This window comes from Excalfactoria chinensis, chromosome 5, assembly GCF_039878825.1.
Source record: "Excalfactoria chinensis isolate bCotChi1 chromosome 5, bCotChi1.hap2, whole genome shotgun sequence".
Taxonomy (NCBI): Eukaryota; Metazoa; Chordata; class Aves; order Galliformes; family Phasianidae; genus Excalfactoria; species Excalfactoria chinensis.
In genome coordinates this window covers 7,868,112-7,881,856 of record NC_092829.1, presented here as the reverse complement: position 1 = coordinate 7,881,856, position 13,745 = coordinate 7,868,112, and the positions used below count along the sequence as shown (strand labels likewise).

Below are 13,745 nucleotides of genomic sequence, written 5' to 3'. Positions count from 1 at the left end.
TTTCCTGCCATCACTCTTACATTCACTCTTGCTGTGTTCCATTTCTGCCTTGACTCCATCCATGGTGTAATTATACTTTCCAAACCTACATAGACCTGTTGAAATCTCTTAGTGGTCCAGTCTGAGCCATTTTCCACAATACCACGGTAGTTCAAGTCACTGTAAAGTGGAGAAAATTATGACCATTCATTCAAATAAATAAAAAAGATTATATTATCATATTATTTGCTGAGAGTTTAGAGTGAAGATATCGGGCAGTTAACCCTTTGTTTCTTTCTGTTTCAGGGTGGGAACAACGCAGGTCATACTGTGGTTGTCGATGGGAAAGAATATGATTTCCACCTGTTCCCTAGTGGCATCATTAATCCAAAGGCAATTTCTTTTATTGGTAAGACCAATTTGGAACTTGTTTTAACAAGCAGTGCTACTCGGTAGGTAGCTGCAACCATAGTTTATAATAAGCAAAAAACATAGGGGGCTGTTCATAGGACTTGTTTTAGCTTCAGCTGTTTGACTTCTTGTTTACATTATAAACTCAAAACTCCTTAAGCTGACGCTGTATTTCCCTGTAATGATATTCAATGCAAATAGCATCATAAAAAGCTTACTTACTGGGCAATAAACTCATATTTCAGTGATAGGCAAGTTGAAACCTTACTCTGGCCCAAAATTATAGTTCTTTCTGAAAGAAAACTGCATGCAATATGTGCAAGAAATGAGTGTATTCTAGTGAGTAACAGATCTGTAGGTTCAATTTTGCTGCATTTGGTAATTTCTGAATGCATGTTTGAACTATATGAAGCTTCTTGGTTTTCATTTCTTTTGCTTTCCAGTGTATTCTCTTGTAAAACGGTGAAGAGTTTAACTGAGTTATCCTAAATTTAGGCAGAGAGAGACTATTGCAGATATTTCCAATGTTCCCAAGAAGGAAGCAGCAGCTGTTTCCAGCCCACTAAATCATTAATCCACATCACATCAGTAATGTTCTGTACTGCTTGTGGATTTTGAACTGTAGCTCAATAGCAGGGAGAAGGCATTGCTAATGCATTACAGTGCTAGTTTCAGCTGAGTTTAAGATAAATTCATGAACGCTGAAGAAAATATAAATGCTGCCAGACAGACTTGTTGGTGTTGTAAGGCAACAGTCCCATTTGAGCTTTCATGCGAGAACAATTGGGACTAAATTCCTGGTGCAAAGTCTACCACAAACAAAGGAAAGAATCTGCTTAACTCAGCTGACTCTGCAGCAGGCCATATGCTCACATCTGCAATAAGCAAGTAGTTTTGTCTGATTTTAGCAGACTTACAGCTGCTTATCCAAAATGGAGATTTATCCCCAAAAATCTCAAGATCACATAGTGAGAAATGAGAGAAACCTTGTCTTCCTTTCAGAGGAAATTTCAGAGCAAGCGCTTGCATGATTCACACCCTGAGAATGAGTATTTTATGCCTTGCTTTAAAACAAATCATTTATCTTCCCGAAGGTAATGGAGTGGTTATACATTTACCAGGCCTGTTTGAAGAAGCTGAAAAGAATGAAAAGAAAGGTTTGTATCATTTCTTTATGCTGGCAGCTGGTGTGAGGGGATTTTTAAACCTTGGTATATATTCAGTGCAGTAACCTCCTGAATTTTGAGTAATGGAGGGGACAGTATTAAAAATGTTGAATTGTGTTGTATCTTAAGACAGATTTTTCAGAAGTAATTTTTCATGGGATGTCATGGATTTTTATGCCTTTTGAAACTTTATCGGCTAGAAAATGAAATCCATACTAAAGTGAGAAAGGTGCCAATAAAAATCATGTTGAGAAACCATAGAAAAAAAGAAGATAAACTGTGTGTGACCGATCAAAGCAGCTGGAATCCTCGTTTTTAAACTACATTTTTATTTTCTTGAACAGGTTTAAAAGATTGGGAGAAAAGACTGATCATATCAGATAGAGCACATATAGGTAAGTGAAGGGTGGGGAAGACTCAAATCAATGCTTAACTTGTGCTGAGCTGCATTATCATTCTAAAATGCAGTCGTGTATTTCATCTAATATTTCTTTTCTGTGTTGTGTTCCTGCATCAGGATTTGTACTGGCTAAAGAATGATGCTTTACATATTTTCATGGTTTTAAAGCAGTACTAGCTCTGTTTTCACATAAGAGGTTCTTATGCTAATAACAAACATGCTTAATTTTCAAATTAGAGGTGTCTGTGACTTAAAGAAGAACGTTTTGCTCCTTTGGTCTGTCATTATGTCTTTGGTTTTCCATTGCAGTGTTTGACTTTCACCAGGCAGTAGATGGGCTTCAAGAAGTGCAACGTCAAGCCCAAGAAGGAAAAAAGTAAACCTTTAGCTCTTTCATTTCAATAATAATTATGGAAATTTGAAAAACTAGCCTGATGTTGGAAAGCAGAAATACAATATATCTGTAAAGAGCCTTGCTGATTTAATAGTTCTATGACTCTGTTCTGCTCCTGTTTTAGTGTACAAATTATGCTAAATTGGGATATTACCAAGGATATGAATTTTTTGTAATTCTATTTTCCAGTTCTCTGCAGCACGTAAAGGCACTTTGAAATTCCTAACAAATCTTTAAATCTTATTTGCGTTGAAGCAATGCTTCCATTCCTCCCACATATCAGACTAGTAATGATTTTGTGACTTGGGTTGGAAGTGTTGACAGGATTAGGTTACATGCTGATAATTGTTTATTGTATATTCAGTTAAACTTCATGGGAATAATCGTCTCTTAATTTTAACAGTACACAGTAACAGTATATTGTTATTCATACTTCATGGTTCTGAACGTGGTATTATTCTGTCAGTTAGTCTCCTATTAATCTTCATCGAGATCCCAATAACAGTTTTTCTAAAATGCACATGAAAATGGGCATGCAGGTAGGGAGGCAGCTCCATTTTTCTCCTTTTATCCAAGGTAAATGCTCCAGCAGGAGTTCTTTGGCTGTGGTTTTATTTAAACAGACTCAGCTACTGGATTCAAAGCCATAGGAGACCAGTTTGATAGCTCACCAAACTGGTTGTTTACAACCATGGGCAGTGCTGCAGCTATGAAAATGAGAAAAACATGTTTATTTGCTTTTGTTTTCAATAAGTATGACAAGATAGTAGAGTAACTGTAATTTCTATATAAAATACGTATATACACAGATACTCCTACTCAGCTTGTTTCAGTTGGATCCAAGGCTTAATACTTTAATGCATACTGTGCATATTACCGATATTATGCAAGTCCACTGAAGCATGAAATCTGCTATATACTTACTGTTATGGAACATTAATGCTTATTTTTCTTGTCTCAGAGCTCCTGCACAGCATGTAGCGTAGCAGAGAGCTGTAACAAACTACTTAGCATGAGGAATATTTTTTGCATATGTTAACAGACATCTGGGGGGTTCTTTTCAATTAGTATTGGCACGACGAAGAAAGGCATTGGACCAACGTACTCCTCCAAAGCTGCACGAACAGGTCTTCGAATTTGTGACCTCCTTTCTGACTTCGATGAATTTTCTTCAAGGTACAACTAGCTTCATTTCGAAATACTATGTTAAAGAGCAATGTATTTTGCCTGGCAGGTTTATTTTTAAGGAGATGATTTTCAAAACATTTCTGGTCTGAATTTTGTATATTAATTATCCAGGAGAAGATAACTGGAAAGAATCTACATGTATTTCCTTTACTTACAGAGTGGTGTCATTTAAAATCTAGCTATATACAATAGGAAATATGCTGGTTAAGATATTAAAGTTCTGTGTATTTTCTTGACGTAGCTGTCAATGTATGCAGTGTATGATATAATCTCACCTCTTGCCAAAGGTTCTGTGAGCAGTAACTCAGAGTGTTCTTCATGGATATGATTTACATATCTTACAGATTTAAAAATCTGGCTCAACAATACAAGTCCATGTTTCCAACATTGGAAATAGATATAGAGGGACAACTGAAAAAGCTCAAGGTAAGGAAGTAGTCTGATTTGCAATAGAATGTTCTTCTTATGGGCATTAAATAGATTCTGTAATTGATAGAATTATTTCTCATTAAAAAAAAAAATTACTTTGTTGTGTTAAAGCAGTCAAGAGACTTCAGAGTGACACGTGCACTTAGTAGTCTCATTCCAGCCAGACCTGGGCTGCTTCAGTTCTTACTGAGGAACTGCTTGTGGAAGCTGTGTTTCAGGATCTGGGTTTCACTCATAAAAAACATTATTCTAATAAATTCAGAAGATCCCTTGGTAAGACATTTTTGAACAGGGAAGAAAAGATGACACAGGAAAAATCTCGAATGTTTCCCAGGTTTTGCCTGGTACTTGTTCAGAGCAAACACCCTACTTTTAAAGATAGCTTCTTAGTGTTTGGGAGAAGTGTTTTGGTTTGTTTCCTTTAGTTTGTCTGTTTTCCCTCTGGAGCTTGCATTGTTTCTAAGTCTTAGTCTCATCTATATGTTCCTCAGTGTGTCTGGACTATAGGCTATCAAGAAAACAAGGTAGGCGTGCATCATCTCTGTGAATAGAAATGCTGCAGAAACGACGACATTCCAATGCCATAACAAGCTGTGCACTCTTATTAGCAGTTGATTGTAATTTGTTTTTAGTGGAATACGAGCTAATTGTTGTGTCTTCTTCAGATAAAATGCAACTAGGGAAGCTGATGCCCTAGGGCTTATCTGTATGTTTTGTTCTTCCAAAGTGATCACCATTCTTCTTCTAGCAATTCAGCTACTGTTGTTTGGGAAGGCTGATGTTTACACTCACATTTACAGGGATATGCTGAAAAAATAAGACCCATGGTTCGAGATGGTGTGTATTTTATGTATGAAGCTCTTCATGGCTCCCCAAAGAAGATTCTTGTTGAAGGAGCCAATGCGGCATTACTCGATATTGACTTTGGTACGTTGGACTGTGAACTTGAACGAAGTTCCAAGAGACTCATTTTATTTTGATTTGCATTTATAATTGCTATGCAAAGAACGAGAAAACAATAACTAATAATAAACTAAAGTTTATTCCAGCGGGGCCGATATTTCAGTCCTAGATATTCTTTTATTACTTTTGAATGTTTGTACGTTGCCATACAGACTAGGCACCCATTGTGGTGCTGCTGAGAGTATTTCCTCTGCAGTGGAGAGAGGATTAAACCAGTGCAGATAACTTATAAGCGTAACTTCTTCAGTTGATCTCTGCTCTGCTCTATAACCAAAAGTCCAATTAAACCACTTAACTCTCCTTGAAGATGAAACAAAGAATGAGAAAGATGCTGCAGTCCAAAGTCACAGTGCAGTGAGTAACCTCTGAAGGTTTAGAAAACAGTCAGCAGATACTCAGAGCTGCCTGTGGAAGGCACTGGAAATGTCACACTGTGACCTTTATGTGAGACTCTGTGGATGCTGCAGAAATACTTTATGTGATACATAGGACAATGAAAAAAGCTTTGCACAGTGGCAGTGTCCTTTAATAGATCAAGTGCCTGATGGAAGTAATACTGAGATGCTTTTAAATTTCTCCCTTGTGAGCAATCCTCAGTGAAAGTTACAAAGGATGGATGCAGGAATACTTGCACATTGAAACAGGTCATGCATAGTTGATAAAGCAAGACGTTTTCTTATTTGGCTATGTGAAATTGTTGATCAGTAACAGTAGGCTTATACAAAATGCTGGGATAAATTGGGTGCTTGAGCAGAAAGAGCCATTCATTTGATGGGGGTGGGGGTTATCTCTGGAGCTCTGGAAATCTGAATGTGTATCATTCACTATAGGAGGAAGCAATTTGGGGAAGAACAACTGAATTTGTTCTCTTAAAGGCAAAAAGGGGGCAAGCAGTAAAGAAAACTTATCCTCTTCAGCTGCTACTTCAGTTCAGCTTTAAAGCCAAACATACAGAGGAAAGCTTCCTTTCAACTAATAAATAATGTCATCCTTTGCTTTTTGTCATTGCTGAAACAGAGCTGTGCCGTTTTGTTTTTCTGACAGGCACATACCCTTTTGTGACTTCATCAAACTGCACCGTAGGTGGCGTATGCACTGGACTTGGTGTTCCTCCCCAGCACGTTGGTGATGTGTATGGTGTTGTGAAGGCATATACTACTCGGGTGGGAATCGGAGCCTTCCCCACTGAGCAGATTAACGTAGGTTTAATATTAGAAAATATACATGGTTGCCAAGAAATAAGTTCAGGTGATAAGGGCATATTGCAAATAAATAAGCATTGTAGCAGAACCGGGTTGTTGCACTCATGAAGACAGGAGTTATGTGATAAATTTCAGTCAATTTTCTTCAGAGGAAAGAAACACAGGTGTGATGCTATTAGGTTACCATGACGGTTCTGCTGTAACGAATGATGTCAAAAACAGATTTCATAATTTGATGTGATCTAGGAGCTTTTCAGTGGCAAGAATGTGCTGTGCTGAAGCTGTTGGCACAGCTCAAGAAGTTTAAATTACAAGATAGAACTCGTATGCTTAACAGCCTATGTTTCGTATGATTTATTGAATAATTTTGGTGTGCGCATCAGCTATTCTGCACAAATTGATCAGAGAAAGAGGGGAAAGCTTTCAGTTCTTTTGGAACTGTCCTCTGGTTTCTTGATAATGAAATTATTGTACGATAAGTTCAGCATATCGATTATGAGCTGAGCGCATAGCGTTCTCCGGGTCAGTGATCTGAATTTGATTTATAGCTGTATTCACTGAAATCCATTCTCTGATGGCTGCAAATGAATTGGTGATGTCCTCTGTTTATATTAACCACAAGTGTAAAGCTTTAGCTTCATTTTTTTCAAGAAAAAACCCCTATACATATTGCCAGCATCAAAGGGAACAGTTGACATCCTCATACTGTTGTAGGACCTGCCAGCCCTGAGCATGGGCAAACCTTTTGTTATCCTACACATCACACAAGCATTGGTTTGCCCCAAACGTGTACAGTAGATGCCAAAAGACCAAATGAAGAAATTAAAAGCAAACACTTAGAAGAAAAGAGAGACACGTTTAATAAGCATTTTGCAGATGCTATTGATAGAGATATAAGAATCTTGTTCACGAGGGGCTTTGCTCTCCACCTAAGTCACATTTGAAGTATTCTTTCTATCTTATTTTAGGAAATTGGAGATCTTTTACAGTCCCGTGGCCACGAATGGGGAGTAACTACAGGCAGAAAGAGGCGCTGTGGCTGGTTAGATCTTGTCATTTTGAAATATGCTCATATGATCAACGGATTCACTGCGTAAGCATCACAGATTTTGAGCTACATTTGGAAGTGATTATTTTGTGCTTCGCAGAATAAATATGTAGGTAACATTAATATAAGTCAGTAAAGTGTTACATTTTAAGCAATTAATTCACAGTGGGCAACTGAAAATTGTATACAGTAATTGACAATGGGCAACTAAAAATGGTCTTCATGCTGCTAATAATTTTACCTCCTTAGACTTTTTCAGTGATTTTACGCCATCATAAAAGTGTTTTTTTTCGTCATAAATGTTTTCACTTTGTTTACATCAGATGACCAGTGTAGTTTTGATCAATGTACCAGTTAGTTTTCACACAAATTGTTTGTTGCGGTGTTCTTGATCCAGTGCTTTCCAGCTGTCTTAGCTAGAAGCCAACGGTTTGGGGCTTTAACTGGCTTTAGTGGATCAGACTTGGATGAGCACTTCTGCACATAGTACTTCTGTAAGTGAAATAAGTAGAGTCACACAAAGTGTTCAGCAACTGGCACAGCTCAGACAGGTTCATTTCTCTAGAAAAATACAGCCCTATATTGTATTATAAACACTGCTTTTAACTGTTTGAGCTTTTATTTTAATTGGGAGTGAATGACGTGTTTGGTCAGTAAGTTGTTTTATAATTGAAAACGTCCTTCAACATTTTAAAGGAACTAGTCTAGGCTGTAAAGCCATTAGGCAGGTTTGTGTAATGCTGTAACACTGGCAACTATAGATGAAGCCAGTAATGTAAAATTACAATCCATATTTTCAGAAAGCTGCACGTCTCGTAACAGTTGTGTTTGTATGAGGGGTAGATTTTGCATTCAGGTGTACTCTTTGCATTCAGGCACATTATTTATATATACAGACACGTGACCGTGGGCATTTTGATATCTTAGAAACCAAGACTTAATGGTATTGTTTATGCCAGTAGTGCTGGAATGGAACAATATCTAGAATGATCTCTGTTCATTAATTTATCTGAAGGGTTTTCAAAATACTTTATTTGCTTGATTTTATATTTTGCTTTCTCTTAAAACAGCTCGTGTTAATGTGGGAATATTTGTTAGGGAAGCATTACATTTCCTTCCATTTCAGTGCTATGCAGTTGTTACATTTCCATCAGCAAAGCTGTGTCATCTCTGGTAACTCTGACAGTCGAAGCACAGGGGAGATATAAACTAAAAACAAAAAGCTGAAGAACTGGTTTTGTTTCTCCTTTCCCACGAGGTGGTCTCATGCAGTCATTTCATTCATCATATGCTTATTGAGCACATACAGCATGGACTATATGTGCATACACCTGGCCAAATCCCTATCTGTTCATGAACCAAGGAATCAAGGTCTGACGTATTGCATCTAGAGAATTTGACTAGTTTTAAGATGCAGTTTAATTCTGGTTGATGAGTGTTTATTTTTTCCTGAGGTTCCATTTTTTTCATTGTGTTAATTCAAAAGAAGGAAAAGATTCAGCAAACTGACGACACTTTTAGCTCAGCAAGAGTGCTGAATGTCAGACTGAGGCCTTCCCTGCTGTACTGTATGAACCAGATTACTTTTGTGATGTCTGTCTCAAGTAGTAAATAAAGTTGTCTTACAGCTGTTGTAAATAAGGAGGATTAAGAGGATTGTTAGTAGAGGTGATGTGTAGTGCCATGCCAACATACACACTCAAACTAAGTGCGGTAAGTTTTGCTTTGTGTTGTCAGTTTGCATTTTAATGCACTGAACTGAATGAACACTGTGCACCTGTATGAGCAGCCAAGCGTTTGGAAATGTGTCCTAGTAACTCAGTCACGTATTCATCCCAGAGGCATGAATTCAATTAACAGTGTTCATAGTTCAATACATTCGTGTATTTCTGCTACTGAATTGCTTGAGTTGGATTTCTGAATAGAGAACTAGTGGGGAAAAAAACCGAGCATAAAAGGTGGAAGAGATTGAAGAGGAAAATAATAGAGATCAATCATGTGTGTGACTCTGACCAATGTTGTTCTGTGCAGCTTGGCATTAACAAAGCTGGATATTCTTGATGTCCTTGATGAGATTAAAATTGGTGTTGCTTACAAATTGGGTGGAAAAAGGATTCCGTATTTTCCAGGTATGTTATTCAATGTGGGTTTTCATATTTCTATGTGTTGGGAAAGACACTATTTTTTATTTTTTTAATCAGGATTAATTTATGTATTACTGGATCTTGTGTAGGAGTTTTACTATGTGCAAATCTGAGCCTAAAAACTGAACTACTGTAAGCTTCAAATAATTTCATTCCTAAACAAACACTGCTGTAGTATTCTGGCAACAGAAAGTACATTCCAAGGTTTTGACAAGGAGATTGATTGACTGGGTCCTTGGATCAAAGTTATCTTCCTAAGTAACATAAATTAATCTAAATTAAGGATGAACTAATTATCCCATCGGTAGACATACTGTGGCTTTCTACTTTTTTTTTTCCCCCTCATTCATTAGATTTTTAAATGCTAACATAATTCCTTGGGCAGGAACCATAGGTGTGCTCTTTTAAGGTGGAACAGCTAAACTCAACTGTGATTAAAAATTGTTCTCCCGCAGCTAATCAGGAGATACTACAGAAGGTGGAAGTGGAGTATGAAACGATGCCTGGGTGGAAAACTGACACAACTGGTGCACGAAAGTGGGAGGACCTTCCACCCAAGGCCCAGAATTACATTCGATGTGTGGAAAACCACGTTGGAGTGCCAGGTAAATTGTAGGCAGATGCAGCTGTGACAGTGTAACAGTACCCAGAAGAAGCTATGTAGAGGTGCTCACTTCTTTAGCCAGGGATTGGCTTAATTTTGGCAGGAGACAATGGAAGCATCTGTGATTTGGTTGGCAATGGTAATGAAACTTTGCCAAGAAGCTGTAAAAGGTGGTATTCTGCACCATGCTTCAGTCTAATGTCCTCCCCTGACTGATCTCTTCATTTCACTTCCTGCACTGCATCTCTGTTTTGAACACAGACTTCTCTTGTTTTTTGTTTGTTTTTTGACCCTCTTCCACACATCTCCAGCCAAAGGGATCCGTATGTAACGATACATGGCTACTGAAACCAATTCTTCCACTTAGGAAAGTGAGAATCTTAACGTGGTTGATCTCCAAAGACTCATCACTCTTCTTTTCTTTGTATGAATTGCTGGAGGTCTCAAGATGCCAGGGGTTAGTTGTGGCATGAATGCTGGGAGGAGATTTCTGCTACAGCAAACCTGAGAAGCTAGCATGTGGGCTGTTGTTTTCCATAAAGCTCATCAGAGGTCACCTCTAAGGGTGTACGCCATGTACAACTGTGGCAGTACCAGTGTTTTCCATAGATGAGGAAGTATCTTAAAGGAAAGCCTGAAGCTCAGTGCATGGTCCTAGACACAGATGTGGGTGATGGGATATGTAAATAAAGCTTGTGTTATTTCTCTGGCTATCAGGGTGTAGGCCTGCAGTCCTGGTGGAGCTGCTGGCTAAAGGAGGCATACATCATCATTTCTATAGTATCCATGGACAGTAAAAAGTGGAGCAATTCTGATGCAGTATTTAGGGTGACTGCTCCCACCAGATAGTGTTCTTAATGGCAGCCTTGTATTTAGCAGCATCATAATGTGTGCACATTGTTGTCTCCTGATTGGCTTCCTACTCTGACAGAGCTCTTGCTTTCTTAGGTGTGTGTTTAGCTAGGCATTCTGTTACTGAAGATAATGAGAGTTAAACCTACAATAAAAGTGTGTGACCTTCTGTTAGGTCTTCCATCAGCAATGTTGCACTATGGTGTGGTAATGCAGCAGGAGTAAAGTGATTTTGGGTACTGAAACTTCCTAGTAGTGCATTTCACAGCACAGTGTGGGTTAATTTGTATCAAAGCATAATGAAACACTGCAATTCAGTAGTTGTGCTAATCAGTTTGTTTGTTTTTCTTCCATAGTCAAATGGGTTGGAGTTGGAAAATCAAGAGAGTCGATGATCCAGCTGTTTTAAGCAAAGGAAGAAGTTCAGTGATCTGAAGCACAATTCAGTGTTTGCTTGTTCCTTACTGTTTCCTCTTTAAATGGAAATGCTATTTAAAACCAACATGTTCTTCTAGGAATTGAATAGAAACAAAATACCTATTCTATATTGTAACATTTTATTTATCTTGTATGTCTTGGTAATTTCAGTGTAAAACCTGTTGTGGTGGCCATCGTCAGAAAGGAAAATCAAACAAGTGCATAACAAAATAAGGAAAACAAAATCCATATATTTTTTTAAATTTAACACATTACTATTTGAAAGTATTTTACGTCAAAATAGAGTTATTTCTTCTTGGTGCAACTGGTATGAAGCTTTTTCCAGCAATGACTGGGTGACTTTAGAGTTGTGAAGGTTGGATTCTTTTTTCTTCTTTGGGTTGGCAGCAATAAGACGTACACAGTGCTCTTGGAGTGGTGGGGTTATATAGGTTTTCAGTTTGTAAGACACGGTGAAGTTAGGTATTTTTGACTGAGCAAAGCAAACATGATTATCTCTAATTTTGATATAACTATTTTTTTATAGCCCACTGAAATGAATGGAGAGAAGCTGAAGTATTTTTTTAACACAGAGCTTATTCTAGTAGCTGAAATAACATCTGCAGAGGGGCCAAACTGGAGAAAGTTGTCTAATAACTCTTCTAAACAACTCATGCACGAGCAAGCAGTCCTTGAAGAGGCTGTCAGGTACGCAGTCTTTATTTTAGGCAGTAGGGAAGGAGTGAATGACGGCGGAAGGAAGAGAGTCCTCAGGGTACAGAACATGTAAGGAGGGTGCAGCCAAACCAACATGCAGCAGTTTAGTGAACCTGAGACGTTTCTTCCTGTTCATGCAGCGATTGTGATTTCCAGAGTTTTACTATAGTTGTCTTTTGAGGAGCCTGGGACTTGCAGCTCTGCGTGGCACGCTTGCTTCCACAGCTCCAGTGTTTCCAAGAATAAATCAATGCATGACTTAACGATGACTGCTGCGGTATTTACACCCCTTGCACATTTTGACCTTCCTCAGCAAAATGTAATACCTAATTATAGAAGGGGATGACATGTGGCAGCCAGGGATGTGACATGTAGAAGCCATGGAGAGGTCCTCAGAACCTTCAAGAACATCAAATAGTAAAACTTCCTCACTTATTTTCCAGTGTTTTGGGGAGCTCTGTGGCTCAAATCTGCAGTCTTCATTCTGGCATAGATGAGGCAGCTCTACCCTTCATATCGATGAGAGTTAAAATGAAAGAGATTTCTGACCTTATTTAATGTTCGCGAAGCACTTCTGAAAGGTGCTCAGTAAGTGCTAATTAGTACAAGCACTGCGAAATGTACCTCGTTTATATGAGGTAATTTAAGCATAAAGGTTTCAGGAGATATAGCAATAGTTCTGTTTCATGTAGCTTTACCGTTTGACATTTGCCTACCAGATGAACCTGACGTGTTCCTTTTCTTGGCCCCATCTCCATGGGTGCATTCGCATTAGGGATGGCCACGGTATTCAAGCTTTAGTTGATTTGTTGACTAAATCCACAATGACTGCAAGCCACACTGTATTCTGAGTAACTGGATTAAATGACCAACTCTGAATGATGTATTTGGCATGTAAAAATGAGGATTTATAGCTTAATTTTCACAGGATTACTGTCTCTTGTTCACCTAATCTTTTATTTTCCACTAAGTGTTTTTTCCATTAAGTGTCGATTAGATCCACGTTGCTTGTATTTGCTTTCAAGGATTCATTGAAAACCCAGTAATGTTGTCAATGGACTTGAAACTGTAGACAATTATCCCGTGACTTACTTCATTACAATAAAGTAATACTGTGCATTTCATTTCACAGCATGGATTTCCTAAAATGAATTCTACTCCTATTAAATTCTGCTTGTATTGTCATGGAGTTAAATGTGAGCACATTCAGGTTTTTATCAAAATGCTGTTTAATCTATTGAGTGACATAATCGTTGATGAGAACATTTAAATGTAAATTTGCATTCAGTTGGGCTGTTTCCCATTATCTTATAGACTGTGTTGTTTGTAATTCGATATGATTAACAGTCACTGTGATGAATTTGGACTCTTCTTCCTTCCCAGTCAAGTGCAATACTAATGAGTGAAATAGGTTGGTGTGTCATCCCCCATGATATCCTGATGGAAGACTAAGGGTAAATGTCTGCCAAAGCAACATAATTCATTGTAAAAACTATGGTATAGTTTTTATAAGGTAGCAATTACTGATTCACTCACGCACATGAATGTGTTTGACATAGGTACTCACACTTCTCCTCGGTAACATGGCCTTCATAGTCAGATGTGTGTGACTTAATACAGTGTAGGATTTTGAAGCTCTTGTTCTTTTTGATTTGGCTGTATATGGTCTTACAGTTCTGCCATGATGCACTTTATGAAAGGAAAGAAAACCAAGCATTTCCGTAGTAATGTGCAATCTACGCTCACATCTTTCCCTCTATGCAGATATTTCAAGTGAATTTTGGATCCACACCTGTTATTTTGTCCTGAAAAATACATTAAAATGAATTTA

At 38.0% G+C, this 13,745-nt stretch overlaps 1 protein-coding gene across 1 annotated transcript in view; it reads left to right on the top strand.

The window, feature by feature from the left end:
- The window catches only part of ADSS1 (adenylosuccinate synthase 1), a 24,292-nt gene extending 10,547 nt beyond the window's left edge, over positions 1-13,745 (top strand). Inside the window, exons 2-13 of the mRNA XM_072338197.1 lie at positions 286-388; positions 1,485-1,547; positions 1,901-1,951; positions 2,266-2,332; positions 3,419-3,526; positions 3,883-3,964; positions 4,768-4,894; positions 5,975-6,129; positions 7,101-7,225; positions 9,212-9,309; positions 9,780-9,929; positions 11,137-13,745. Coding sequence (XP_072194298.1) covers positions 286-388; positions 1,485-1,547; positions 1,901-1,951; positions 2,266-2,332; positions 3,419-3,526; positions 3,883-3,964; positions 4,768-4,894; positions 5,975-6,129; positions 7,101-7,225; positions 9,212-9,309; positions 9,780-9,929; positions 11,137-11,189 — 1,182 coding nt within the window. The 3' untranslated portion in view covers positions 11,190-13,745. The remainder of the gene's footprint in view (positions 1-285; positions 389-1,484; positions 1,548-1,900; positions 1,952-2,265; positions 2,333-3,418; positions 3,527-3,882; positions 3,965-4,767; positions 4,895-5,974; positions 6,130-7,100; positions 7,226-9,211; positions 9,310-9,779; positions 9,930-11,136) is intronic.